This window comes from Podarcis filfolensis, assembly GCF_964270895.1.
Source record: "Podarcis filfolensis genome assembly, chromosome: 4".
Classification (NCBI taxonomy): Eukaryota; Metazoa; Chordata; class Lepidosauria; order Squamata; family Lacertidae; genus Podarcis; species Podarcis filfolensis.
In genome coordinates this window covers 54,028,750-54,056,198 of record NC_139607.1, presented here as the reverse complement: position 1 = coordinate 54,056,198, position 27,449 = coordinate 54,028,750, and the positions used below count along the sequence as shown (strand labels likewise).

Sequence of the window (27,449 nt, the reverse complement as noted above, 5' to 3'; positions counted from 1 at the left end):
TTATTTTCCCCACCTTGACTTTAAGCTCACCAGACTCCAAGGTCACCAGAAATGACATTCATTATAAAATCTGAATAACTTTGAGCACAGTAGGATTTATAACATATCTCATGTTTGATTTGTTGGAACATAAAACATTAGATGCTCACAACATTATTTTATAAGCAAGTTTCAGTGCAGTACCTGGTATTGATTTATATTATCCCAGTAATAATGTTACAGCTATTACAAATGAAAAGAAAAGAAAGAAAAGCTTGAAAAATTGGCTGGTCAATGTTAAGAAAACTTTCCAGCCCTGAGAATGAAAAAAGATTACAGCAGTGTGATGAACAACACAGTTTTAGTACTTATGAGCACCATATTTCTGCTGCCTTGCCAGCTTTGGTAACATGCAGTCACTGTGTCTGATATATGTTTCAAGCTGGTGAAGAAGTAGTTCTGTGTGCATTAGAAGTTTGCAAAGCAGGGATATAATGGAGGCCTTAAGTGATATGATTTTTGTGACACATTTCATAAGCAATGTCATGGACCCCCCAAAAAGTGTGAGACACTTGTCAGGATTTGTTTCAAGGAAAAGTATTGTTGATGCTGATATCAACAGTCTTGTGAAGAAACATTGTCAATCTCTGGCGGGATTTCAGTCACACTATTAAAACTTCACAATGTTTACAATACCGCAATTGCTTCTTTAAATTATAGGATACAAAGCAAAAGCTTGCTAGTCTTTCCTATGGAAGGAAAGGTTTCATGAGCTAAAATGTGTTTAATTGGCTTTAAGCAACAACAAAGTGTCTCACAAGGGATGACAAATTAGTTTCCTTTCTATATACCTCCTATGCCTTGTAGAACACAGCTAAAAATGTGTCACCTTAAGTATTTTTTATTTAGGAATATTTTTGCCTAGCCTTCATCACATAGCAATACTAGGATGGGGTAGCATGACTCTAGCACATTAACATTTCCACTAACATAGAGAAGCACTGTAATGAGTTAAATAAGATGACCTAATTTTGAATAGTCTAGATTTGGTTCTCTCCATTCCCCCTCCCCAATTCCTTAGATATGGTTTTGAAGTATGGATTCACAGGCATACAATTCTATTTTCCCCTATGCAGCACAGAGAAATGAGAGTGGGGTGGAAATAGGTTTGGTGAGTGTGACAGATATACTAGGCCACCCCTATTGCAAGATGGCTTTGCTATCAACAGTAATACAGTTAAGAAGCACTTTTCATCTATAATGGTTGACACACAGATCATAGGGGATGAAGGTCTTTAGCTACTACTGCTGTAATGGATACAAATTTATCAAAATGTCTTACCAGGGTTGTAAAAAAGTAGTGATAGTATTCAGTCATCATTCCCATGGAGAGGATCTGTTGAGAAAGCAGATTGGGAAGGAGATAAGCCAGAGAGAGAAGCACAACACAAATAATAAGCAATCTACACGAGAAATTATGAGCATATTTGTATGGCAGGTGACTGCAGGGCTTATATTGCTTTTGCAGATCTACAGAATAGCACGGTGCTGTATGTGGTGCTGAGGGATAATAGCCTCATATCTAGATTGTGCCTTATCTTACTTTCCTTACCTGTATGCTAGTTTAAAAAATGGAAATGGGAAAGTGAGGTGGAGAATTGACAGATAAAATATATTTGGTACATTTGTGTGGGTAGGTTTCTGGTTTGTACATAATTAGCAGCATAGAAATCAGCACTAGTGAATGAAGGAATAGTGGTATGCTTGGTTTTTAACACATGTTGCTGCTTTCCCACTGTAAGGTTCTACTCCCTGTCCATAGCCCCCAATTCTCCTTCTGAGGGGAGAGCTATGGGGAAAGCAGGCACACATACTCTGGAACACTGGATGAACCAGTACCTCCCCACCCCTTCAACAACAGCAAAACACTTTCATGTATTGTCATTTTTATTGAGCATATTTGTTCGATCATGGAACTCAAGGCAGCATGCACGGGGCTTCCCAAAGGGCCCTCCCTCTAGACCAGGCTTCCATGACCTCAGCTCTCCAGATGTTTTTGGCCTACAAATCCCATGATCCCTAGCTAGCAGGACCAGTGGTCAGGGATGATGGGAACTGCAGTCTCAAAACAGCTGGAGGGCTGAGGTTGAACCTGCTCTAGACACTGATCAGCCCCAGGCCCCCAGCCATGCTTAGCTACAAGATGGAGGCGTCATATGCCTTCAGACGATGCACTAGCCAGTCAAAGTCTTACCAAATTGTGATTATGAATATCGTAATATTCTGATTTAGAATGAGAATATCAACACCAACAACACCACCACAGTGGTAACTGCTCCATTACACCTGAGGAAGCCAAGACTTGGAAGCAGCTTATAATGTCCTTGTCTCTACTCGGGGAGTGGGAAGAGTATGGTAGAAACAAGCTTCATCAAGGTGATAATGCTTGATTTGTGAAACAGAGTCAGTTCCAAGCTACAGAGTAGCAGATAACAGCTGCTGTTGTATTCAAGTGCTCCCCGTATAGTATGAACTCATATTGCTATCCTGGGGTGGCCTCCTTCTGCGCACAAGCTTTTAGTGTAAATGTACAGCAATAAATTTGACAGAGTAGCCAAAGAAATTGTTCTTTAAATGGTGAATGCCTATGGAGAATTGATTGCTCGAAGGAGGCACAAAAAAGCTAAAAGAATGATTAGGCATAGCTTTCAAGGCTTAATATGTTTCAGATCTATGTAACTTAAAGGAAACTCTCTGTGGGAGGTACAACTTTCCCAGAGAATGAAAATAACACCTTTAGTGGTCACACACACATAGCCACATCCTGACTCAACAGCACAGCTAGCAAGCTAGAACCTCAAGAAAGTGGATGGCTTTGCAGTACATGCCACCACCTCTTCTCTCAGGTCAAAGATGATTACTAACCTCTGCAGCCTTCCATTCTCTCTGGCAGGCTTCCTTCAACCCCCCTTTTAATGCCTTTCCTCCAAATCCAGAAAAGTTGTCAGCAGAATACAGAATAAAAGTCTTGAGGCTGATAAATTAACTGGAAAATGCAGGTGTCTGACTCCCACTAACTTTGAAACTCAGATCAAAAGACACAAGCTTAGCATGCTTAGATGGTTCAGTTTTCATCACTAGTAAATTCTTTCCGTAGAATTTTTTGGTTCAAAGAATTTAAAAATATCACAGACTGAGCAGAGTTATAAGATCTGTTGACTGAACAGCTTGGTGATATCTGTTGGTATAGATACCACCAGCCAATTTTCTCCAGATCATAGAGGTTACAAACTCCATCAAAGAAGTATTAGATACGAATTCAATGTTGTCTGGGGCTTTACTTAATAATATGAAATCATATCTCCATTACAGATAGGATTCAAGAAAAATATCATCTCTCCCTCAGCTAAAAAAACCACACACACACACACAAAACGACCATCCATAATATCCTGCTGTATGACATATAAAGGCTTCAGATTTCCAGGCTATAATCATACTGAAAATGGAATTCTCTCTCTGCAGTTTACCCTTGGGGAAAATTCAAGCAGCTATACTTATAATTACTTACTGCTTTTCCTTGCTGTTTGAATATGACAAGGGTAGTTATTCTTTGGTCACAATATGTCACATCAGACAGAAGTGGCCATATTAGCCCTTGACTAGAAAAACTGAATAGAAAATTAAACTTTCTCAGGTGAAGAAAGAAATAATATCCTGAGGAGAGAAAGCAGTGGTGGGAGGAGGTGGTTTGAGATTTTGCTTTTGTTGTGCACTTGCCATGAAGGAAAATTTAAACTGGCCAGTATTTGCAAATAAATAAATAAATGATCAATCTGACATGTTGTGTTTCCATAATACTAGAGGAGGGAGGAATACTGTTATTAACCTTTCTAATATTCCAACTCTGGGCAACCCAGCTACTCTCCAGATTTCTCATTGCCTCACTGGGACATCAGCTTCTTACCTATTTTTTTGTTCTATTTCTTTCTTACATAATCACCTATGATCAAAAAGCTTCTCGGGTTTCCCCCAGCTCTGACAACTTCCCAGAAAGATACAGCAGTGGTCTCCCTCATGAACACTAAACCCTAAACAAAGAATAAACTCCATAGAGTTGATTCTCCAGATAAGCACAGGTTCTAATCTATACTTGATTCATCTAATCCAACTCTGCTTTGTTATTGCGTGATCTTCATCACCCAAATAGGGCTTCAGTACTCTCTATCCTGGCAGAAACTGCCTGATACTGGGAAGCAGAAGTGGGTGGGTTTAAGGTGGAAATGGGATTTGCTGAGCTCAGGTGATGCTAAACGGGGATCAGCAACCTTTTTCAGCCGTGGGCCGGTCTACCATCCCTCAGACCATGTGGTGGGCCAGACTATATTTTGAAGAAAAAAAAAATGAACAAATTCCTATGCCCCACAAATAACCCAGAGATGCATTTTAAATAAATGGACACATTCTACTCATGTAAAAACACGCTGATTCCTGGACTGTCTGCAGGCCAGACTGAGAAGGCGATTGGGCCTTAGGTTGCCTATCCCTGTGGTAATAGTTCTCGTGACTCTACCCTTTATGAAGGCTATGCCATACATGAGATCCCCCACAACTTTTGAGGCAGAAGAAAGGTGGTATCAAAGATACATCAGAAGTCTCACTGTGAATTGATGAAAGGAAGATATTACCTCTGTGGGCCTTCTCAGTAGTGGCGCCCACCCTGTGGAACACCCTCTCATCCGATGTCAAGGAAATAAACAACTGTCTTTTAGAAGACATCTGAAGGCAGCCCTGCTTAGGGAAGTTTTTAATGTTTGAATTTTATTCTGTTTCTAATGTTCTGTTGAAAGCCGCCCAGAGTGGCTGGGGTAGAAATAATAAATTATTATAAATTATTATATGTGACAGGGAGAAGAATTTTCATGTCGTGATAAAAAGACACCCTTGAAGAAAGAATAGTGGACCAGGGTTTGTTGAAAGAATATACTTATGTGAAACTGTAATGCTGCAATCCTACACAAATTTCAAAGAGGTAAGCCCTGTTGAGCACAGTGGGAATAATTTCTTAGAAAACTTTTTACAGTTTTCATGTACAAGAAACCTCTAATTATCTGCATTCCACAATTGTGTAAAACTCCAATATTTGGATGTCTATCCAGATATGGGGTTTCTATCTCAATTTTGTTGCAAAAGTCTGCCTCTAATATACTCCAGCTCTTTGAAGAGCTCATAACTGTGTATAGAGCCTATGCATGAACAAGTGGTATGCATGCACACAGGCAGCAGACAAAGAGATGTGTTTGGGCATGAAATGCCAATCCAAGGCCTCACACGTATGTGGTGTTGTTTAGTTGTGTCCGACTCTTTGTGACCTGTCTTCCACTGCTTCCCGCAGTTTGGTCAAGCTCATGTTAGTAGCTTCAAGAACACTGTCCAACCATCTTGTCCTCTGTCGTCCCCTTCTCCTTGTGCCCTCAATCTTTCCCAACATCAGGGTCTTTTCCAGGGAGTCTTCTCTTCTCATGAGGTGGCCAAAGTACTGGAGCCTCAGCTTCACGATCTGTCCTTCCAGTGAGCACTCAGGGCTGATTTCCTTAAGAATGGATAGGTTGGATCTTCTTGCAGTCCATGGGACTCTCAAGAGTCTCCTCCAGCACCATAATTCAAAAGCATCAATTCACACATATGTAGGCTATGCTAATCTTAATTTGAGCAGGAATTCTGCGCATTCTACTCATAGAAGGCCCAACCATTCATTCTTCCTCGAATAATCACATTATCACAGGATCCTGGTGGGCAGGGGTGCCAACTTGAATAAAATATGGGGGGGGGGTGATTGGCAGTGCCCATCAACAGTGCACCAACAAGTGCACTGTGCTGGGCTTATAAATTTTAGGAGGGAAGTTCCTGTTCCTAAACTCTGGTGACTGCAACATAATTGCACATACACATAGTCAGGTATACACATTTGCACTTCAGCCTACCATGCGTGCTATTCCTGCAGGATGCATCTCAGCACAATAGCAGATCAGGCACTAAAGAGCTTAAAGCCTGATTTTCTTGGTTGGGATCCTAACCCAGAACTACTATATGGGAAAGCTAAGGAAACTCTCAGTTTAGAGAGCTTACCCTCAGGTGCTGGTTCTGACTGCTACGCACGTACAGGACATCATTAAAAGCTGCAAGAGCCTCTCCAGGCACAGGGTAGGTAACCTTTGAAATCTTCCACATGTTCATAGCCTTTAAATCGGCTTTTGAGAGATGTTCACATAGGTTTTGCTTGTCCAAAAGAGGCTCAAAGAGAATCCCACTGTTGAAAAATAGCTGCTCAACACAGTGATAATGAGTCAAAATCTAATCCACCTGAATGCGGTTGTATTGCTTCCCAGAAGCTGAAAAGCAGATGGCATGATAACTTTGATAGAAACAAATGAGCATTTTCTTCCTTCTTACCTGTTTAAGGATTTCTGCTGCTGTTTCATGTGAGCAATCAAATATCACATAGAACTCTTTGCCCTTCTTCATCTCCTTGAGTAAAGGCCGGGCATCTTTATTCCCAGAGGGCAACTGCCGGATTTTGATTTTAATGTTGTATCTAGAAGGGGCTTTGATGAGTTCTTGCAGGCGAATTAGACCTGGAAAATGACACCCAATCATTCAAATAGCTGCTCTGTGCAATGAATCTTCACTGTCATTTAGACTCAACATTTAATTTCACCATTCCGCAATATATTTCAAATTTACTCCATATAAAAGCTTAATGTGTTAGCATATCATTTATCAGATCTTTCACTGGTGAAGCTTAAGGAGTTTCTTTTTGCTTTATGGGCACCTTCACCCAGGAAAAAAATACACCCTGAAAATCTATTTAGAAACTTATTGGCACATAATTGTTTACTTATTAAAATTATACCACACCCTCCTCCCAAAAGAGCACAGGGCCTCTTTCTCTGAGCCTCAGATCACAATATCCTTTAATATTAAACAAGTCACACTCTGAAAACCTAGCGTTTAATTTATATTAAAGATCAGTAAGCAATGAAATAATAAAGAAAGTGCGATGAAAGGCCTGCCCTTCTGTTTGTGGATCACATGTTTAGTGAAAGTGGATTGCTGTGACTCTTGGCACTATGCAAGCATTTTGTGGTCAACTTCTATGTGGTAAGAGAACCAGTCAGGAATCCAAATTACAGGTCGAGTTTAGCAAGGTGTTGAGATGAATGCTGGTCTGATATTTCAGCCAACATTTAATTTGCACCCTCACCTCCATGAATGGTCAAATGGAAACTGGGGAGGGTTGTGTTCTCTGTCTGTTTTCTGTTTCCTTGAGTCAGCATTGTGAAATGGTGGAGTGGAATATCTGTTTGATTTTAACTTCTTGTCTTTCCCAGCTTTAAACTTCTCTGTTACATTGTTGGAGGGCTATAAAATGATTCTCTTTGCTCCATGTAGTTTATCAGCCCAGCTGTGTTTGCTGGAGTTACTGGACACTCCAGAGAAGACCGACAAACTTCAAAAAGCCATTTAAAGCATTGTTCAGATGGGAGACATGTGACCATGGTGGCCAACTTCAAGACTCAGACAAAAATGGAACCAGGAGGAATTGGGGAGAGGCAACCCCCTCCCCCACAAAGTTAGCCATGTGCCCAAAACTAGAGTAGCTGGTGTAGGAGTGCAGTGGCTGTTGCTAGCTGGGCCTAAGGGAGAAACAAGAGGGCATAGAAACAGAAGTGGTTGCAAAAATATCCATTCTAGAAAACCCATTGAAACAAATGGATACTGAGTAGTGTGGAATAATCAGTCATATATAACCAACATGCTCTAATTAAGCTGTCCTGCCAGGCTTAGTTAGGTCACTCTTCTCAACTTGGGAATAAGGGTTATCTAGCCTTTGCCCTTCCTATTCCACCATGTGACCCTTACCAGTAAGGAGTTCTAAGATGGTTGCTCCAGCTTAGCTGTGCGGCTTAAGCAAGTCTCCTTTATGTTTCTATACAAATAATTTAGAAACAGCCACCTTTTATAACCTACTTTTTATTGCTTGTGTTTTCTAACTGCTTTATGTGAAAGCACATGAATCTGACCTTTGAAGAGTTTGTAAATAAACCTTTTTTTAACTTAACAAATGTGTGGTCTCTTTCTATGCTAAGGGAAGAGGGTAATTTAGGAAGCAGCTTAGAAGAGGATATTTTAAAGGTCTAACAACCTACACTTTACTTTGCTGCATATTTTGTGATTTTAAATCTCTGCTGGGGTTCTCTCACTAAGAGTGCTTGCACCAAACCTGGAAATTCTCCCTTTATTTGCATATCTTTATCTCTAACCAAATCAACAAGTAGCAATAAGTGTAGAACTGAATAGCAAAGGGATGCCTAGGGTATCACTATCCAGAGCCCTGAAGGTCAGCAGACAGAACACACCTGCCAGTTTCCTAAGCCTTCACCTCTCTTGAAAATAGAGCTATCTTGCAACCTGTCCTGAGTTGAATAATTTGGCCATGGTTGACAAAAACAGTCACTGTCCTGTAATGCAGAAATCAACGGGGTGGGGGTGCAGGATGCTGGATTCCATTGACTTGAGTCAATCCTATAATTATTCAAAAGTAAGCCCAACTTGATTCAGACATACTTCCTAGAAAGGGTGCTTACAAATATATTCCAAATCTGTTTATATCCAAATATGGGTGGAGGATCAGGCTAAAATATTTAAAATTCACTAGGTTGCTGTCTGTTGAGGTCAATAGGTAAATAATCCTCTGCTTTAAAAAAAGACATTCAAGAGTTTCTTTAGCATATTGCACCCTCTGTCCAGTTATGTACAAAATTTGTTTACTCATTCATACACATAAACACACCCTTATGATGTTCTCCAATGAAGCCAAAGGATAATGGGGCTGTTTAGAAAAAGATATTGAATTAAAGCAGGAATCGCCTAAAAGCCCTTTTGACAAATGGTAATTTTGAAAATGAATCATCAGCCTGCCAGCACATTTGATTTACTTCCTGTGCAAACCTACTTAGCATCTCTGGCATTAGAAGTGCACTAATAGAATGCAAGCTGAAGTATAAAGCAGCATAAAGTATCACCCTATTTCCTCTGATGTGAAGTGGTGATTGCTATGCTGCGAGCTATTGGCTTTAGCTCAAGGCCTCGCATTGCATGAGGAAAATTGACTTTTTTCCTTGGTAGACTGATTCTCTCCTTTCAGTTTTTAAGCATCCACAAACCAATACAGAATATGAACCATTATGATTATTCAAGTGGAAATTGTAGTAGCACAATACAAAGCATAGTTTGGCTGCTAAAAGGGAGGCCTCAAACTGCAACATTCAGGTTCACAGGCTTTCTGAAAGGACTTTTTATACAGTTGATGAGCTAGCAGAGGGAAGCTGGCTGTAAATCCACAGCTCAGCTGTATTAAGCAGCAAAGAACCCGGTTCAGCCACTGTGACACAAGTTACATTAACAGAGAAAAATGGGGCTTCAGGCACAATAATTTCAGGTGTAATTTCCGTTTACTGATAAGAACTCTTTGGCTCAAAATGATCCCTTTGTCATATACTGTCCTGTGGCAGCAAAAGTCCGCATAATAGCTACCGGTGAGTTTTAAGGAAATGGAATTGATTAAGGAAAATGTCTGATCCACAATTGATGTTCAGAAAGCACGTGGCCATCTATATATATACTTGCATTCATGTGCAGTGGCAAGAAAATATTCCACAAAGGAAAAATAGAGAAAATATATACATTCTCTTTCAGTATCTTTTTTGATATAAAGTTGATAAATAATAATAAACAACAGTGTGTTTTAAAAAGTGTTGTGATGCCTACCTGTACTGTCTTCGTATACTACAGTTATTATCTTCCAGTTGTAATATAGCACCAAATCCAATACTGCTCTGCTGATGGCTGCATAGTCTGGGTAGAGGTTGATGTAAAAGGAATCTTTGTTATCCACTGTAGGATGTTTCCATCGGGTCTGTATATGTGGAACTTCAAGTGCATTGCAGATAGATTGTACCGCACTGACTGATGAGCTGTGAGATGGTCCAAAGAGGGCAGCTACCCCAAGAGCAAGCTGATCACATGCTGTATGAGAGAGGGATAATGAAAAGACCAATTATGCTGTAGGACCATTTTACTCTTTTGCTCTTTTGTCTAACTGAATAGGTGGAATTGCTGAATTTGGGGGGAAATGAGTTCAAAATTGGGGTGGGGGGAGCAAGGGCCAGCTCATCAAAATTTTATATCATCACTGTTTTCAACTACACAGATGGGATACAGCCTATTACAAAACCCCAAGAACTTCAAATAAAAATAATGCAAGGGTTTCACTTCATTACTTTTAAATAGGGCTGACTTCAAATCCCTCAGTCACGATTGTGAGACATTCAGGAGCCCTGAGCTGTTCTAGTAATGTATTCACCCAATGAAAGTCTTATGAATTATGATGCATGGCACAGTGACCATAGATACATTTCATTGCAATAGGCACAGCAAGGATTTCCAAGCTACCTGACAAATTGCTATCCAAGGGTGTTATAGTTTGTTAATTTCAAGGCAAACACTCATAGAGGATAAAGGGTACTATTATTCATGGTGACACTTTATGTTGTGAGATGTACTCATTTTATGTGGACCTTTGAGGAAACCAAAGATGGAACTAGAGATTTGCACATTATACTAATATTTATCATGCATTGAATCATTTTTTAAAAGCAAGAATTCTAGTAATGTGAAATCAAAATAACATTTTACATGTTGATCTCGTCCGAGTCCCTGATAAAATGCAAATTATTTTATAAGAAAGACTGGAGTCATTTTAATATCCTTGAACTAGCATGTATGATTCATGCTTAAATTTGCTTCTTTCATGATAAATTATAATATATTGAGCAACAAATCAGAGAAATTTCTTACTGATATTTAAAATTCCTTTAAATATCTATATGCTGATTTCAAATGGCCAAATGGTCAGTTTAATCCGGCCCCTGTGGCAGTTTACCTCCTGGGGTAAAAACCTCAACAACTTCAATCCTAAAGAAAGCTCCTTTGGTTGGCCCTCACGGCCCTTTACTTCATCAAATCTGACCCTCTTTGTAAAAAGTTTGGACACCACTGGATTGCATTAAGACACTTAAAGGTATTGCTGATGAATACTCTACCACTGAGCATCCAAGGAAGCGGTGTGCAGAGTCAGAGCCAAAGTGGGCGCATCACCCCTTTTCTCTCTAATTCTCTATTCCTCTGCTGCTGCAGAAGGGACAGACCACTCTTGCAAGAGGCCTGAATGGGTCACTTGCAAATTGCTTTTGAAATTAGGCTGAGAGCCACATGAAATTAGACTGAGGGTTACATTTGGCGGAAAGGTGCTGTTTGCCCACTGCTTTATTTTAAAGGTAGTAAGAAGATCACTTAAGAGCCATCCGACCAATGAAAATGAAACCATCCCAAAAGTGTCCTTTTCTGAAAGCTATGAGCGTGTTCTGGCTTTGAAACTGGGACCAAAGCAGATGTTCTGAACGGTTCTACAGTCAAACAGTGAAGAACTTTGCACAGCCAGCCTTGCCATTAGAAATTGGAAGAGGCAGTTGGGATGTCATGCTTTATTGTTGTATGCTTAGCCAAAGGAGAGGTGCTTTGGGGATTTTCTTCATCAGGTACCAAAATAACTTGGTCAGCCTTCAAGACTACACATCTTGACTCTGCCTGGGGTAGCTCCATTTGCGGTTTTGGCTGAGACAGAAAAATGTCCTATGTAGCATCTAGTAAAAGACTATGTGCATGTGTGTGTCACCATGCACTCAACTGCAACTCTAATCACAATTATCACATCTATATAAAGCTACCTGAAGTGGCTTGAATGGCAGTAAACGATGACTGCATTTCAACCTGGATATGTCCTTCATCTACTTGCATCAAGTCAACCCTTATTCTCAGCTTACCAATGTAGTAATATGGATTTTATCACCTCAGGCAACTAGCCAACAATGAGAATCTAACTAAGAGGTGAAAGCAAACAGGGTTGATTATCATCTACTATGGAGAAGTTGTCAGAGAAATTGATGGTATGACCTTAGCCCCATTATGTTATGTTTCAAACTTTTATTATTGTTGTTGTTATTATTTGTTTAGTGGCCTCGGTTTACATGTGCTACCTTCCACAATATAATTTGCAAAAGTGAGGTCTCCACACGAAGAGTTCACTAAATTTAGAGAAGGTAAAGGCAGGTGGAAGAGGAGAGACAAGGTAATAAGGGATGTGGGATACGACTGTTTGATCATGAAGTATTCATACTTTATTCCACAGGGATTAGAATTTTTTGAGCAATTTATTAAATTGTTCCTCAGGATGCCAGACAAGCAAGCATTTAATCCATTTATCTTTCTCTGAAGAAACAAGGCATGTCTGACACCATCTAATCTACATGCAGACCAGAAGTCCTGCCTCATCAAAAAGCCCACTTGGGACTGTTGATTTTTCTTAGGCACAACTAGTCATTCACCTCTTAGAGGCCTTCTTGACATATATCATATAAATGGTAATTTATCTCATGGTCCTTTGAAATAAAGACCTGTACATTTTCTGATGGAACCACATGTGGCATCAGAGTCATGAATTACTAAGAAAGGATTCAGAATGCGCTCTGCAAATGTATTCACTACATAACGGACTTCAGTTTCTGAGAATCAAATAGGTTTACTAGCAAATAAGTTTATGAAACCGTCTACCATGCTGCTGCTACTCACATAAACTTATTACAACCTTGAAATCCAACAGTGATTTCCGGCAATATTTTCATAAACCTGATTAAGGTAGCTTTTAGGCAGGAAATTTTATTCAGCTAAGGGATCTTTTACTTCTATTTTCTTTAACCATGTTTTAAATAACTTTTTATTTTAATTGTTCCTTAGAAGTTTCAGTGGGGCAGACAACTATTTATTCTGTTACAATTGATGTATTGCTTTTTTACCATGCATGTTACCTTGGAAGAATTTTTATTCAGAAGAGTAGGATAAGTTTTGAATAAATAAATAAATGCTCAAAAATGCAGATACAAATGTTCCATTTTAACATTCTGTGGGGCTTTCCTCTATCAATTTTTAATTTAAAAGGTTATTGTTTAGAAAAGCTTTCTGCTTTCAAGGTTATACCATTACAGGCTGACTTGATTGAAGTAGACTTTTGTGATTCAAGTAGACTGTGGTCTAGGGGCATTTTGTCAATACTCCTATATGGTCAGGGCTTAATTAAAAATATTTTACAAAAATTCACACTCGGAGACACAGGCAAAACAAATGCAAGGATAGTCTGCTCTCTCAAAATATTGATAGTATGTCTGTGGTGCACATCAATACACACAACCCTTTACAAATGCTTGAAGATTAAATACTGAAATACTACATGTCCCATACTGTAGAAAGGCTGCTCATTTATAAGCAGGGAAGAGAGAAAATGTTTGATTTTCTGTCGCATACTATTACTATCACAGAGCTAAATATTAGCAAAGAAGATCAGCTCAGCATGGCTCTCTAGATATTTAAATATCGCAAGCAATTACAGCCATTTCAAATCTTATACAAAACAAAGAATTAGATTGTTTCAGATAATTATGCAGTAAAGGCCTAGATTGTGGTTGAAGAAATATGCTGGCTTGGGTGTGTTGTCACAGATTATACTGAAAAAAACCCAACCTATTTGACATTTATTAGCTAAATTTAGCTGCAATAAACTGACTACAAGGAAAGACAGAAATTTTTAGAGGCAGTGTGGGCACAACATTTGAGAGTCACTTAGAAGTTACCTCGTCTTGAAGCTTCAAAACTATCAAAAAGGTTTATTCTCTGGATGTCATAGGTTAATGTGGTATTAGGCATCAGTGTTCTGTTTCTGTTAATGTTGGTGACTGCAAATTTGAAAGCTAACTCTTCCACGTTGACAGGTTCATTTTCCACAGTTTCAAATATCCCGCCTGTGAAAATAAAGAGATAAAAAAATAAGCTTTAGTCATGTTTTAGCTTGTCTTAGCATGTCATTACATACAACACCAATCTAAATGAAAATAAGGAATGTCCATTTCAGAACAAGGAATAGAGAAAAAATCGGTGGAGAGAGTAATTTTATTTCTTGTAGCACCTTGGTATATTGGTATTCAGCTGGTGGCTTGACCATCAGTTGGTCAACACAAGAGGATAATGAGAAGGTAAACCAGTTTGAGGTTTTTTTAAAAAAACAATCAAATGGTATATAAATTGTTTGAAATAAATGAAGAAGTAAATTTTGATTTCAATCAACCACAGGGTAGTTATGGTTTGTTGAAATAAGCCAACATCATCAACCATGGTTGGAAGGTGACTTGTTTCAAACAAACCAGAGTTTAGATGAACCAGTTTTTCAGGTTCAGATTACATGTGTCCAGAGAAGGGCAACCAAGATATTGATACCATGGCCTTCCGCCTATGGTAAGCGTGATGTCTTGTCTGAACCAGGCCTCTATCTTTCAGCCTTTATTGAGATAACAGCATGAAGGAGTAAATCACAACATAAAGATTGTAAGTGTATAGTATACAATAACATAACACATATTTTAAAAATTTGAGGTCCAGCTTAAGTGGCACCTGTCATTACTTCAATAAATATCTGTCATGCCCCAGCTGTATGTGAACATGTACTGTAGATAATGCCCCTTAGATTATATCAATCTCATGGCCAAATTCTGTGGAAATGTGGGGCTTGAGAAATGCATAAACAACAGCATATTTTGAAGCAAGTTCTTTAAGCAGCCACATCTAACTGCAGCTCTTGATTTGCATGTATAATTTACTCATTTGCTGCTATCCACTAGAGAATACTTTGAATTTTGCAGTCACTTATTTCCCCATGTGAAATTCACAATTCACATATTGCTTAATATTTCCCAGTCAACAAAATATAATCTGCTAATGTGCTGCAAGGGCTCTTTTGCTTTTTATATGTCGCCGGTATAGAGTAGCATAGTCATTATCTGACAATCAGGAAATGGAAATACACAGTAGAATTACAACCTGCTTTACATTTTAACTCAGCAGTCACAATGTTAATAGTTCTTAGAAGAAAATAAGATTGAAATGTCATACACTTTTTAAGCAAGTAACATTAGGTTTACCATTTAAATAACATGTAATTTTATAGATGATCACATCTTAAACAATTTTATTATGTATCCCTCTATATTACAGCTGCCTCACAATTCTTTATCCCATAATTCTTTTAGATAATGAATAATGGCATTACCAACCAGTCTACTGGTCCCTTGGTTCACTCTACTTAGCATTCCCCAATAGTACTTCGTTTGGATTATAGTACCAACTACTGAGCTACATGCTGAAATTAATGTCAGTCAGCTCTGTCCGTCATATTTTTCTCTTATCAGGGCTCCTGTAATCTCTGGAAGATTTATATCTATAAGTTCCCTCCAGCCATCAAGAAACATCTGACAGTTCCTTTGTCAGTTTGAACACGAACCAAATAACTTTCATTGCTACTATTTGTCACCGTCCCCTCACTCACTGAGTTGGCGTCCACCTTTTGGGGTTGCAGAATCCTGCTTTTCCTATAAACGCAAACTTCTTGCAGTTCAGCCAGTAATTTTCCTGCACAAGCTTGATAATAAAAAATGGTGTTACAAAAAGGGTCACCGCCTTGCTTGTGATATAGGACTGCCTAAGAGACATTCTGTGTAATTTATGAACAAGACAGTAGAGATCCTCTTAGATACCCTGGACACACGGAAAGGAAAGAGCCAGGCCTGCATCTATTCCTTTCTAGTAATCAATTAGCCTTGAGACACAGCAGCCTAGTATGGTTGAGATTGCAATCAAATAAGGCTCCTTAATCAACTCCAGGTTTCTAATTCAGTATAGTTTTATCAGTCCTGGAATCCTAAATTCTTTGGGAGGGCACACCAAAGGTCAAAGGGTGCATTGGATCTCCCAATCTGAGGACAGGGAGAGAGAGCTCCAACTTTGGAAAGGGAGATCAAGTGTCATTTTCCCTCCCATCTCTGACTTGTACAACCACCTCTGTGGCTGTTACCCTACTAGTATTGAACTCTGACGTGGTAGGAGCAAAAGGGGTGTGTGCTGGGAAAAGATATGAAGACCCGGTGACTTTCCAATCATCTGATACTCCTCCAAACCCAGAAACTTGAGGATTGCCTCTCTCCATATGAATCTACCCAAATCCTGCAATCATCATGCAGGCCCTTCTTCGTGTGTCTCCTCCACAAAAGGTCTGGAGGGTGGCTACATGAGAACAGGCCTACATGTGTTTTTTAAAAAACACATCCACATGATGCCCTTCAGTAGTTCCACAGGTGGGTAACGTGGAGTGTACATTGTATCTCCCCCCCCCATTACCACATTATCCATGGATCAACATTGTCTGTACACAAAAAGAACGTGTACATACAGGGTACATCAGATCCACTTTAATTTGCTGGATGTACACAGCCTCGTTATTCAGTGAAACTAAAGGAAGCCTCCAGACTAAAGATTGGAAAGTTCCTCAGCTGTAAGATCAGTCATTACTTACGCTTAGCTTGTGCCATCTTTGTTCATGCCAATATTTAGTTCCTTTAACACCATAAAGTTAAATCATTTCCCTGATTCTGCTGCTTTTGCTTTGGCATTGATTTTCCACACACCCCCACCGCATGATCTAAATGTGCAAACTATTTATGAGATTATTAGTTCTCCAGTGGTTCGTCTTTGAAAATAAAACACTGAATACACTTTATGAGCTTTCCTGTAGAAGGAATCATGACATATATGCAAGTAACAAATTATTCATCTGTTTCAATATTTACTCAATTCCTCACAAGCCTGTGAATCATAATCTCTAGACTGACGGTGAAATGGAAGATTAAAGTGGCAGCCTTGATGGAGAACCCATAAAATGTCAGATGCTGTATATAGGTAAACATAATTAGTGTATCTTAGAAATTAACTGCCTGGAAAGAGCTACAAGGAAGAAACTCAATATAAAAAAGATAATGAAATAAATCATTAAAAATGCTAGGAAAGTCTGCGCATGGAAGTCAGTGCAGATCTTTGGACAAACGTGCAGTTTATAGTGAGTATACATACGAAGATCTGAGTGGAAGGTCTTTAGAGGTAAAACCTATAATTTCCCAATTCATTTGCTTGATGTAAAATTACAGGTCCATTCTATTACAGGTTTTGCAGCCTAATAAAGGCCTGGAACATTCAGATTAACAGCCACATCCTATGTATGTTTACTTAAGAGTCTCACGGAACTGAATGATGCATACTTTGTTGTAAACCTGCCAAGAACTCCGTCCTGAAGCAATCAAATGATTATTTCAAAATGGATTGGCTAGAGCATTTCTGTGGGATTAAAGACACTAGCATATCCTTTACTCTTCCCAAAACTCTCATAAATTCACGGGAAGAGTGTGATATTTAATCCTTTAAGCAGGGGAAGGGAACCTTTACATGCTGCTGGACTAAAAGTACCATCAACCAATGGCCACGATGGCTGGTGTTGATGGAGTCCAACAACATCTGAAGGGCCACAGATTCCTTGCCTCTATTTTAAATGGCACAATAGAAGTGCAGGAAGCTGCTTCATACCAGTGCAGACTAGTTGTCCATCTTGCCCAGCTTTATTCACTCTGACTGGCAGGATGTCAGGCCGAGAAACTTTGGTATAACTGTTACCTGATCTTTTTACCTGGAGATGCCAAGGGTTGACTCTGGGATCTTCTGCATGCAAAGAATGCATTCTAATACTGCGCTAAACTCATTCCCACACATACTATGGCAAATGAGCACTTTGGAGTGACGTGTGCTATGGATATATTCCCAAATCTTCCTCTAATTCTGCCCTGATTCTACATGGGCGTGATTATGAATCCATTTTGAGTGCTGTATGCTGTATGCAGTTCTGGTTACCCAGCTCAAAAAAGGATAGTGTAGAGCTCAAAAGTACAGAAAAGAGCAGCCAGAATGATGAAGGTTTTGGGGCATTTTCCCTTACAAGGAAGGCTCAAATGGTTGAGGCATTTAGTTTAGAGGGAAGTATGACAAGAGGGCTAATCTACACTTCCATTTGTCCCATGATTTTTTCCGTTTGTCCCATGATTTCTAGGCATGGGTCCAAAACATTTTTCTTTAGCCCCACCATTTTCTCTGACAAAACTTGCTGTTTATTGCTGAATCAGAACAAACGTCAATCTGCCGAAAACCCAGTTGACATTTGCTTTGTTTCAGCAATAAACAGCAGGTTTTCTCGGAGAAAGAAGCAAGATAAAAGACAAACCTCTTGGAGCCATGCCTAGGATTCATGGGACAAATGGGAGGGTGAATGAGCATATATACAGAATAAGGAATAATAATACATTTGAATTTTTAGCATAAGATAAGCTCCATTGTCCTCTTTCTCTGAATCCTTCCTTACTACTGTTGACATCTGATTGCACATGTGTAAAAGTATTAAAGAATGAACTAACATCTGATGGATGTTTCAGGTGACTGGACTAAGATGTAGTTACTAAAATCATTATTTCAAAATGTAGTCATGTCATACATCTTGTGTATGCTCTGACCTTGATCTGTCTACAGTAAGTGTCTAGTAAATAAGTCACACTAGAGAACATAAATGCATATACCAGTTTTTGAGACAAAGACAATAACTGATATAAATGCATATAACAGTTTTTGAGACAAAGACAATAACTGATCTGATATTTTACCAAATGTGTTATACTTTGCATGTAAGTGCTCTCAGTTCTATACCTAACATAAACGAACTCCAGTTAAAAGTTAGCAAGGCTGCCTGGTGCTTTTGAAGGCTGTTGCAAGTCAGTGTAGACAATAGTGGGCTGTATTAGAGGTGGGTAATGTGCGACCCTTTAGATATTGCTAGACTGCCATCTTCACCATTCCTGACCATTGTACAAGCTAGCTGGGGCTGATAGTTTAAAGCAGGGACTGGGAACCTGTGGCCTTCTGGGTGTTACTAGACTACAGCTCCCATCATTCCTGACCATTGGTTATGCTGGCTGGGACTGATGGGATTTGTAGTCCAGGAAAATCTGGAGGCGCACAGATTTCCCACTCCAGGTTTAGTGGCATCTTTTTGCTTCCATTGGAAACTATGTACCACACCACTGTTTTCATTTCAACATAGATTCAAACCAGGACAAGAGAGTTATTTCATTATTTTCATAAATAACTAAAGCATCATTGTGAAATACCCACTTATTTAACAGTGTATCCTTAAATACAGCGCACTTTTAGAAACATGAAATAAGTATGAACGAAAAGTAGCTATAAACAAAGTAAATAAAATGCAGTGGCTAGAATGAAGACCAGAAGGGAATTCACTTTTAAATGCCTTATGGGACAAAGTATGGGTAGACTCTTCTCTGAGCTAATATTGTTGACTTTTTCTTTGGAATTATTATACAATTATGTATAGTAAAGTTCTGCTTGTGCAGTTATGAATTAATTAAGGACATGTAAAGAACTCACACATAGATATTAAAACCACCATATTCTCACACTCCTAGATGAGAATGAGGCTGGAAGGTTATTAGATATTTCCGGCAACCATTTGCACTTCAGTCAGATTAATTGCATAGGTACAGAAATACCTTTGGACATTACAGCCGGAGACATTGTCACAGCATATTAACATTAACCCCATGATCAAATTAATATTTCAACCTTATGTGTTCCTGCCATAACTCCTGGGGAAGCAGAATCACAGAGCTGAGAAAGTCTTGAAGGTGAGCTAAGACAGGATGTTCTATATGCAAACCTTTCTAACAAATTAGGCTACATCAATTAAAAATATGGATTTGGGTGTTCAAATCAGTGGCAGCAGAGAAGGCATCAAGGAATCATGCTTCCTGTATCACAGATGTAACTTCCTGTTCCCTCCCCACTCCCTCTCTTCCTTTGACCAGCTTTGGATGCAGACATGCCTTCACTTGCTCCAGTTTTAGGCACAATATTATGCCTACATACAGTGGTACCTTGGGTTACATACGCTTCAGGTTACAGACCCGCTAACCCAGAAATAGTACCTCGGGTTAAGAACTTTGCTTCAGGATGAGAACAGGCGGCAGCACAGCAGCAGCGGGGGGCCCCATTAGCTAAAGTGGTGCTTCAGGTTAAGAACAGTCCTCCAGAATGAATTAAGTTCTTAACCCAAGGTACCACTGTAGTTTTTACTGCTGCCACTGCTGTGAACCAAGATGTAAATTTTACTTCTAAACTTACTTTACAAATTGTTGTCCGATTCTTTTTTAAGCAGGGTAAGAAGGGGGCAGCCAGTTTCCTTCATAGTTGAGATTGCTCAAAACAAGTTTTACAGCCTAATTTCTATGCTTTTAATTTTGTTTCAAACTGTTCAACCCACATATGTGGGTGCCTGGAGGGATAAACTGCAACTTATATATCCTCTCCTACCCAATGAATATATCCCCTCCTACCCATTAAAACTCATCTCACTCTTTTAGTGTGGATACCCACGTTGCTACCTCATATGGAGATGCTCTGGGTGGATGACTGTATTCCTGGAGGGATGCTTCACAGGCTATCTAACTATATGGTTGTCTGTGGGGAGGAGGGCAGTCACCCTGTGTGCCTTGACAACAAGTGAGGGGGTTTATATGGTTAGTCAATCAATTTGTCCTTCTGATTTGCCATAAATATAAAGTTATCTTTTGTGAGCTGCTCTGAGTGCAACTTTCTTAATAACAAATATGAAATAAAATGTATAAATATGCATGTAGATAGACAGGATAGATAAAACAAATTTTGTGTTTATTATATGGAGGTTCCTGGTTCCCAACAGAGTCTTTTTCAATTAGGCGTTCAAGCCTGAAAGTATTTCCCTATGGCTCTATTGACATAATTCATGCTCCCGAGTTTCTCAGTAATGAATCCCTTTTTAAAAGAACAACTGACCTGATTTACTTAGTTTTGGACAGTAGGCACGTGTCTGTAACATGTTAAAATATTGCTTGGGAAGCAAAAACATTTTTGTGTGCCTATGAACACCAGTTATGTGCTGGCGAAGTATCAGAATAACCAGTGAAGCAGGGGTATGAAATGTAGTGGTTAACTGACATGCATTTATTCATTGTATTGTCTGACCAGCATCTAGTGATGAGGCAGGAGATGAGCAAGAGAACATTGAAGGAAGCTGAGCCAAGAAGCCCAGTAGAATCAGTTATCCCAGCAAGAGTCCAAGAGCAACTGAGAGTCTTATATTCTCTTGCCAGCCTCTCCTTCTTCTCTGACGTCTCCCTCCTGGCAAAAAAAGCCTCTCCTATGACAACCCTGAGTTTGTCACCACTACTGCCTTGAAGTCCAGGAGGCAAATGGGGAAAATTATACACATACAGACACAACCTGAGCTCCTTTACAGGAAGCTTTGAAATGATGGAACTGTTACCTTTTCTGGATAGAATAAATCCTCTATGGAGCCCTTTTCTGGGCTTCCTTCAGAAAACAAAACATTTTTTTTGACCATCCTTATTAGAGGAATTATGTGAGAAACAGAGGAGCAAGAGAAGAAGAGAGTGTTTTGACACTTTCATAATCTTGTTTACACTGTCAAAGGGCACCCAAAGCCTAGTAATGTGTGAAATTCCCTTCACAACTATGCCACATCAAAATTTTGATTTCCCGCAATACCCTCAGCAAGGATCCTACAAATTTGCTTTGACATTATAAACATGCCCATATCATGCCGCAGATGATTAGAGACTGAATCCAAATAAAGCAACCTTGACAGTAACTTCCTTCAATAGTGTTGGTCTATGTGCCAGAAAGCGGCTTAGTCATGCTGGCCACATGACCTGGAAGCTGTATGCTGGCTCCCTCGGCCAATATAGCGAGATGAGCGCTGCAACCCCAGAGTTGTCCGCAACTGGACCTAACGGTCAGGGGTCCCTTTACCTTTATGTTTTTGATAATTATCCACAGTCAAGAGAAGGAGCACACAGATGGATGCAAACCCTGAGCAGTGTGAAATAACAAAAATGTTATTTTTAATCAAATGAAATTATAGAGATCAATGTCAGATTATCACTTTTGCCTCACATCTTTGTTAATCACACGTAGCAAGCTATAATGCAGAAAGTGTTCCACAAAATAATAAATAAAATATACTGGTAATCATAATAATATAGCTCACCACCTTGGGATGGGAAGTAAAGAGATTCTCAAGAATTTTTTTTTACCTTTTGTGCATTTAGTGCATATTTTTGAACTAAGACATGTAATGGTTTGATCTTGCCCCCCACCCAGTCCTCTTTCTTGTTATATGGGCTATCTGTACAAAGAATAAACATTATGTCTTCCTCATCAAAAGTTACACTGCTCGAGTGCCCATTAGTTATCTATAAGGCGCTTACAAACATAAGGTTTTTACTGTAGCTGCAGAAATCTGAGCTTATCCTGGAAAAGCATGGATTAGCTGAGATCACAGCCTTTTCATATAGCACAGCTTTAAAAGAACAATTTGATTTTTGGAATCAAAATAAAAGAGAAAGAAAGAGAAATAAGAATACAGCGTCTTTTGAGTGATATCTGATTTGTTCCCTTCCTGCTACCTTTTTCTTCTGAACTAATTCTGTTAACTGCAATGGCATTTCATTGATCAATGAAATAATAAGCTCCCTTTCTTCTCAACTCCAGGGAGTGATCTACCTAGATCTTTGGAACAGCTTTGAGATTAGGAGGGAAATATGTGTGCTCTTTTCTACTTCATGCAGGGGGGAGAGAGAGAGAAAAATGCAATACAGTTGGATCTAGGATTGAACATTAAGAACCATGATGACTGCGCTGCTTAAAATCTTCCAATTAATATACACATTCATTTGTTTAAATGTAATATTTTTCTACCCTGACTTTCATGACATACTTTCACAAGGTGGCTTACAATGAAAACTTTTAAATATTTAATATTTTTATTGTATTGAACAAACGTAATAAAAGCAACATCAGATCAAAAACATTACACACCACACCCATCTCCACAGTAGTGCAAGATTCCAGGCACCTACCCAGGGTTCGTGTTTCCTTTGGAAACAATATATAGGAGGGTGGCAATAAGAGCAGTCAAAAGACTTAGCATAATAAAAAGTATTTAGAGAAAGACCACAAGAGAGGAGCCCAGACAGTGCTCCTTTGAAGGAGGACAGGATTCCAAAAGTGTGCGAATACCACTGAAAACATACACGCCACCTTCTAGATACCCCCCCTCTCTCTCTCTGTGTGTGTGTGTGTGCGAGAGAGAGAGAGATGAAAGTGGGAATACCACTAACTAAGAAGATTAGTTCCTTCTGAGATCTAATGAAATGTTATCACATCAGATAAATAACCTATTTACTAACTGGTCATCCATAAAGTATATCAAGCAACAAGAGAGAAGGTTGGGAGAGGTAGGTATTAGTTATTTGCTTCTTCAGCACAGCCACCTAGTAGCACATCATTATTTAGCACCAATAAAAAATGAGTACCAAATGTTTTCCTTTTCCTCTGAGGATAGCTAAGAGGCATCCAATTGCTAAGTGGACTTGGGTGAGATATGCAGAGCCATTCTAATGAGGGCCTGGGGAGCACGGGGCAGCAGATTCTCCGTTCTATCCAAACCTTTCCCCCTTATTTGCACCATGCCAGGTCCAGACTCATAGCTGAGGGGCCAGAGGATTGGTCTCCTTGGAAGATACACTGAGTTTTATATCAAAAGTTGCAAGAATCCTTTCTCCTGGCTTGCTGGCAGGAGGATCATCAGCAGTAGCTTACTGCCCACTTACCAGTGGCACGATCATAGAATTGTAGAGTTGGAAGGGAATCCCAAGGTCAGCTAGGAGGTTAGCAGCGAGGCAGTGCTGCCCCACCCACCACTAGGGGTTAGGATTGCTCCCTAAGTAAATCATTCCTGCCTAATTTTTTATGGTAAATGCCATAGCTGGAGGAAGCATTTTGAAAATGTTTTAAACATAACCTTTTGTTCTGTCTATAGAAAGCAAATATGTTCATTTCATGAACAAATCAGTATCTTTAACCATGCTCAGTTGGTACACAATTACCGTGGTTGTCATTGTATGATACAGATATGTAGAAGATGTAAGGCACAGATTAAATATCGCTTGGTTAGGACCAAGCAAAGATTAAAAGCTATAAAGCGCATTGAGAGCATCTGATAAAGACACTATGGTGAATTGTGTTGGAATATGTTCAGGCGGTTGTTGCCATCCAAGCAGAACTGTTCTCTGATGCTTTTACATAAGGGACCATTTACACTTGACCGAGTCTGTCGCTATGTGACAAGCAGACACAGCCATTCATGGGAAGACGAAGAAGAAATGACAGTATGTGTGATGCTGCTATAGACAAAAATATTTCCATACTGAGCTTTTAAGCTGAAACAGTTTCTTGCGATTTTCAGGCCAGCAACAAGGTCAGGTTGCAGATAATGTTAGCACCAAACACTTTCCATTTTGGTATAACAAAACCTCAGCATTTAACAGAGGGAAGCAGCTACCTTTGCCTAACGTTGTGTGATGTTCTCTTGGCTAGGATCCAAAGACCTCTTAAGGCTCTCCTGAGGCTTTTGGCTTAAATCAGTAGACCCTTCCTGCCAGATCAGTGCTTTTACAACTCTCTTCAGTCTTCTGTCATGTGGCTGTTCAAGTCTAAATCACTAATGGGTGCATGAAACAAGAACTATCTAAGCATTTTACACTGAAGAGGCTTGTTCTACACTTTATCACCTGCACTTTATGCAGCTGTATTGGCGGTAGTAGCATTCCTTCTATTTTTACCCATGATGCACTCCGATAGGAAACTTTCCATCAGCACATACATGTGGAACTGCACTCATTTTTAATTTCTTTACAAGACTGTGTTCTAAATGATGTCTCTTGGCTGCCGTAGAGACATTAAAAGTAAGGGGTCTGGGTTTTGAAACTTTCTTGGCAATTATCAATCTGGAACATTACTGCTTCTTAGTCCACCAAGGGCTGTTTGAATTGAGAAATGCTCTATTCATGCCATCATTAGTGAATACTAAAATTCCAATGTACTGCATTGTCTGCACCCACTCCTAACTCAAGAGAGCAAGCTTATTTGCTAGTTAAAATGGCAGCATTGCTTTATGAAAGTTGGTTTTTAATCTTTTTTTTTAAGGGGGAAATGTTTTTTCCCCAAAAGCCTACACTTCCTTGCCAGCTACTGAAAAATACTTCCTGTGTGAAATAAGATAGATATTATTATTTTAAATAAGACCATATCCCTATTCAGGCATTTCAATTACTTCCTGAATGATCTAATGCAGTTCTCTGCTTTTTAAAAAAATGTATAACAAAGTCTTATTTGTTTTATGTGCATTTTAATAGAACGCCAGAAGTCGTGCCTTTTACCGGTTTGGGCTTCAATCTACCCATGTCTACTCAGAACATCAATCAACAGAGTTTATTCTGAAGCTAAGTGGGGGTAGGGGTTTGCAGACTTAGATTGGTACACCAGCTGGTATACCCTAATTAAAATGTTACACTTGTTGCTAGTGGATATCCAGACTCATTTTAAATGCTGGTTTAGACCTTTAAAGCCCTAAACGGTTTGCAGCCAGGTTACTTGCCTGCATCCATATGAACCTGCCCATGTTTTAAGACTGGCCCACTTTTAAGATCAGTTAAACTAGTGGACATTAAGGACAGGGCCTTCTCAGCAGCGATCCCTAACCTTTAAGATGTGAAGATATAAAAAAAACCCACCTGTTTCTCTCACCTCGTGCGAGAGGTGGCTGGGTTGGATATGCTGTTTTGTTGTTTTATTGATGCGACTTTGGGAATGGTTTTATCTTGGTTGAATTATATTTACTATATGCAATGTTATACTATCGGACTGTATTTTTATGATCATATTGCTTTTCACCATCACGTGTTCCGGGAAAAGAAGTATTTAAATATTTAAAACAAACTAACTAACAAATGGAAATGTGTTTTTAATTACAATTTTTCATGCAGATTTTTTTTTTAATAAATAAAAAAAGATTAATGTGGAAATGGGATGGAACAGACTTCCGAGTGAACACACATGAAAGCGACGTGAACCAGAAACGGACTGATTAGCCCATCTGTACTTCTAAGAGCTGTGCAGCTGATGAGAACAGAGAACCCCCACAATAAAGTGGCATTTTAAAGTGGCTGCAATGTATTTCATTCTTCTCTTTGCTCCCCACCATCTGCATTTTACTTTTACTTTATATTTTGTCAGAACTTTAAATAGCCTTCGGTGGGCAACTCGTGTTGTTGTATGTTAGATTAAATATCTTTTAATGGTCAAGATGTAGAGCTAATGGTCAGCAAATCTGGGGAAAGAAAGAAGGTTGCAATTAAAATAATCAGGAAATGAAAACAATGTGAATGCCACCAGAAGCATGAGTGTTAGGACCCAGTGACTACTGTAAGATATTTTAGTGTGGTAGAGAAACAAATTGATTCATTTGCGAAATTTATGCTAAACCTCCTTTCTCGGCTACTGCTTTGTTAAATCCTGCTTCCAACTGGATAGCATATTTTACAGGTAACTTAACTTAATGGTTGTTGTTTTTTTAAAGTCAAATCCTCTTTGTAACCTTCATTTCTTCCTAAAGATAAATAAGCAAAACTTACTCTAAGCTAATAACTACCATTAAGCCCAAAGAAGTACAGGGAAGGAGGAACCTGCACTTCCCAGAAACTAATTAACAAGTTAAGTCAAGCAAGCAAGCCATAACGTTAGCTTCACTTAGTGTTATGCATTTTCATAAAGGACATGACCCCTGCTGGGATCTACTCACCCCAGCTGGTAGGGAAATTGATTTTTTCCTCCTTTATGCTAATTAACAGCAAGACTGGAGATGAGCGGTTGCCCCATCCAAGATTTTAGCAAGAGAAATCTGGATGACTCAAGCAGTTTGATATGCTGTAGCTACAGGGAAAGATAATCAAACTTCCAAACCACCAGCCATTCTGGCATGTGTGAAAAAATTCTTTCTCACCTGGCCCATTTTAAGGAATGTGCTGCTATTGTCGCCCTAATCTCCAAATGTAATGCAGTGGGAATGGCGAATGGCTGTACTGCCAGAGAAAGGGATGGTGGGAAGCCATTTTGATCTCTTAAAATGCTATATAAATGGGTATATAGACTGAAATGGCAGAACAGTGCTAGGGGGAATGAAGTAATTAGGCACCTTTTAATTTCTTTTAAAGGACAACTGACCACTTGGGTATGATTAAAGTAGAGAAGCACTCAGTTTCAAAAGAACTGTGAACAACCACACTGTAATTTCACAGACATGAAGATGGGTGAAGTGCGTCAGTCCTCATCAGTGATATAAGGAGCAATATTCAACAGGTGACTTGTCATTCCGAGTTGGAGAACAAATAACATTTTAGCAACAA

At 39.2% G+C, this 27,449-nt stretch overlaps 1 protein-coding gene across 6 annotated transcripts in view; it reads right to left on the bottom strand.

Moving 5' to 3' along the window:
* GRIK1 (glutamate ionotropic receptor kainate type subunit 1) overlaps positions 1–27,449 on the bottom strand; it is a 150,880-nt gene that overhangs the window by 53,502 nt on the left and 69,929 nt on the right. For all 6 annotated transcript variants that reach the window (XM_083611276.1, XM_083611279.1, XM_083611277.1 and 3 more), the window contains exons 2-5: positions 13,785–13,952; positions 9,811–10,068; positions 6,433–6,614; positions 1,322–1,375 (exon numbers count right to left, since the gene is read on the bottom strand). In XM_083611276.1, coding sequence (XP_083467402.1) covers positions 1,322–1,375; positions 6,433–6,614; positions 9,811–10,068; positions 13,785–13,952 — 662 coding nt within the window. The remainder of the gene's footprint in view (positions 1–1,321; positions 1,376–6,432; positions 6,615–9,810; positions 10,069–13,784; positions 13,953–27,449) is intronic.